The 2,036-nt window shown below is 39.4% G+C and overlaps 1 protein-coding gene across 1 annotated transcript; it reads left to right on the top strand.

The window, feature by feature from the left end:
• Positions 1-848: 848 nt before the first annotated feature.
• LOC116590096 (olfactory receptor 11H12-like) lies at positions 849-1,835 on the top strand. Its single transcript, XM_032341758.1, is given in 1 exon segment — positions 849-1,835. A coding segment is annotated over 1 exon segment (987 nt).
• Positions 1,836-2,036: the final 201 nt, after the last annotated feature.

The following is a 2,036-nucleotide window of genomic DNA, read 5'->3' as shown; positions in this document are numbered from 1 at the left end:
AATGATTTATTATTTAACAAGCAATTACATAGCAAATATTCCCTAAAAGATAATGTGTTAGATACTGAAAATGAATAAAAAATGATTAACACTTGGTCTCTATTCTCAGAGATTGATACTCTAGTAAATTAAAAGACATGTAAAGAGATATCCATGATACAAGATGTAAAGGGTAAATTATTTAGTGCAGAAAACTACTACAGTTTTCCAAATGTTACTTCTCATTCATTCTAGCTTTAAAAAATAATGTGTTCTTTGTTTAATGTTGATTCAGCAAATATGTTGTCATACCTATGAAGGAGACTGTGCTGTGCTAGGCATTGATAATACAGAAACGAAAAATACAACCTCTGGCTCATGAAACTTACAGATTAAGAGATAGAAAAGCAACTTGTTATGATAGGACATAGTAGAAATTCACATATAAATACACTGGATGCTATGGCAAAACAATTAGTACACGATGGTGGAGTCCAGCAATACTTCATGAAGGAGGCAACCAGCCAATAGTTTGTAAAGTGCAAGTACAAGTTACACAGGCCAAATAATAATAATAGTAAGTAAAAAGAAGGAAATAGAGAAAGGAAGAAATTCAGAAGGGATGGGCAAAAAGAGTGAGAGAAGGAAAGGAGGAAGAAGCAACAGACATCTCAGGGAGAACAGCATGTCATTTGGTGGAAGTACAACTCTTCTTTTCCTATTGGGCCTAGAACTCAAAGGAGCACAAGAAAGCCATGAGTTTAAATAAGTAGAGAAAAATCAGATCATGAAGGACCTTGTCTGTTATGCTCAGTTGTTAGGATTTGGTCTCATTGTGATGTCTCATCGCAACATAGCTTACGTCCTAAATGAACATGTCTGGAAACGGATCCTCTTCTGAGTCAGTGAGGGAATTCATCCTTCTGGGTTTCCCCTGCAGCAGGGAAATTCAGGTTGTTCTGTTTATGTTCTTCTCAATCGTCTACCTCCTGACTCTCGTGGGAAATTGAGCCATTATTGGCGCTGTGTGTTGGGACCAGCATCTCCACACACCCATGTATATCCTGCTGGGGAATTTTGCATTCCTGGAGATCTGGTATGTCAATTCTACTGTTCCAAACACACTGATCAACTTCCTCTCAGAGACCAAAGCTATCTCTTTCACTGGATGCTTCCTTCAATTATATTTTTTCTTTTCCATGGGCTCCACTGAGTGCTTCTTTCTCTCAGCAATGGCCTTTGATCGCTACTTTGCCATCTGTCATCCTCTGCATTATGCCACAGTTATGACAGGACAACGTTGTTTCAACCTAGCGATTTCCTGTTGGGTATGTGGCTTTCTCTGGTATATGGTACCTGTTATTCTCATCTCCAAACTGCCTTTCTGTGGTCCTAATGCAATTGATCATTTTGTATGTGACTCAGGCCCATTACTGACCCTTTCATGTGCTCCTGCCCCCATGTCTAAGCTCATCAGCTATACCCTAAGCTCCCTCATCATCCTCCTGAGCTTCTTTTTCATCCTCATCTCCTATGCCCTGGTTCTACTTGCTGTGCTTCGGTTGCCATCAGCATCCAGTCAGCATAAGGCCTTTTCAACATGTGGGTCCCATCTGTCTGTGGTGTTGCTGTTCTATGGGACAATAATGGTGATGCATGTGAGCCCTGGATCCAGCCACTCTACCCTGATGCCAAAGATCATGACTTTGTTCTATGCAATGGTGACCCCACTCTTCAACCCTTTGATTTACAGTCTCAGGAATAAAGAAATGAAAAATGCTCTCTGGAAAGTCCTGGGAAAGTTTAAAATTTCTTTAAAAGTTTTTGGCAGCAGGCCCAGAAGAAGTGTGGAATAATCTAGTTTAATGTGATATGGGTGAAATGGCCACCCTTTTTATTCTTTCATTTGTGTAATCATTCATTTGAAAAATAGTCACTGAAAATCTCCTCTAAATTAGACACTTCATTTGATACTAGATTATGAAGATATTATGAAGATAATTCAGACACAGTCTTTTCCCTCAAATGACAGTCTGTTAGGGGAGGCAGGCATGTAA

This window comes from Mustela erminea, chromosome 5 (assembly GCF_009829155.1).
Source record: "Mustela erminea isolate mMusErm1 chromosome 5, mMusErm1.Pri, whole genome shotgun sequence".
NCBI lineage: Eukaryota > Metazoa > Chordata > Mammalia > Carnivora > Mustelidae > Mustela > Mustela erminea.
Note: the sequence above shows the minus strand (reverse complement) of the source record. Positions and strands in the feature narration are given on the sequence as shown.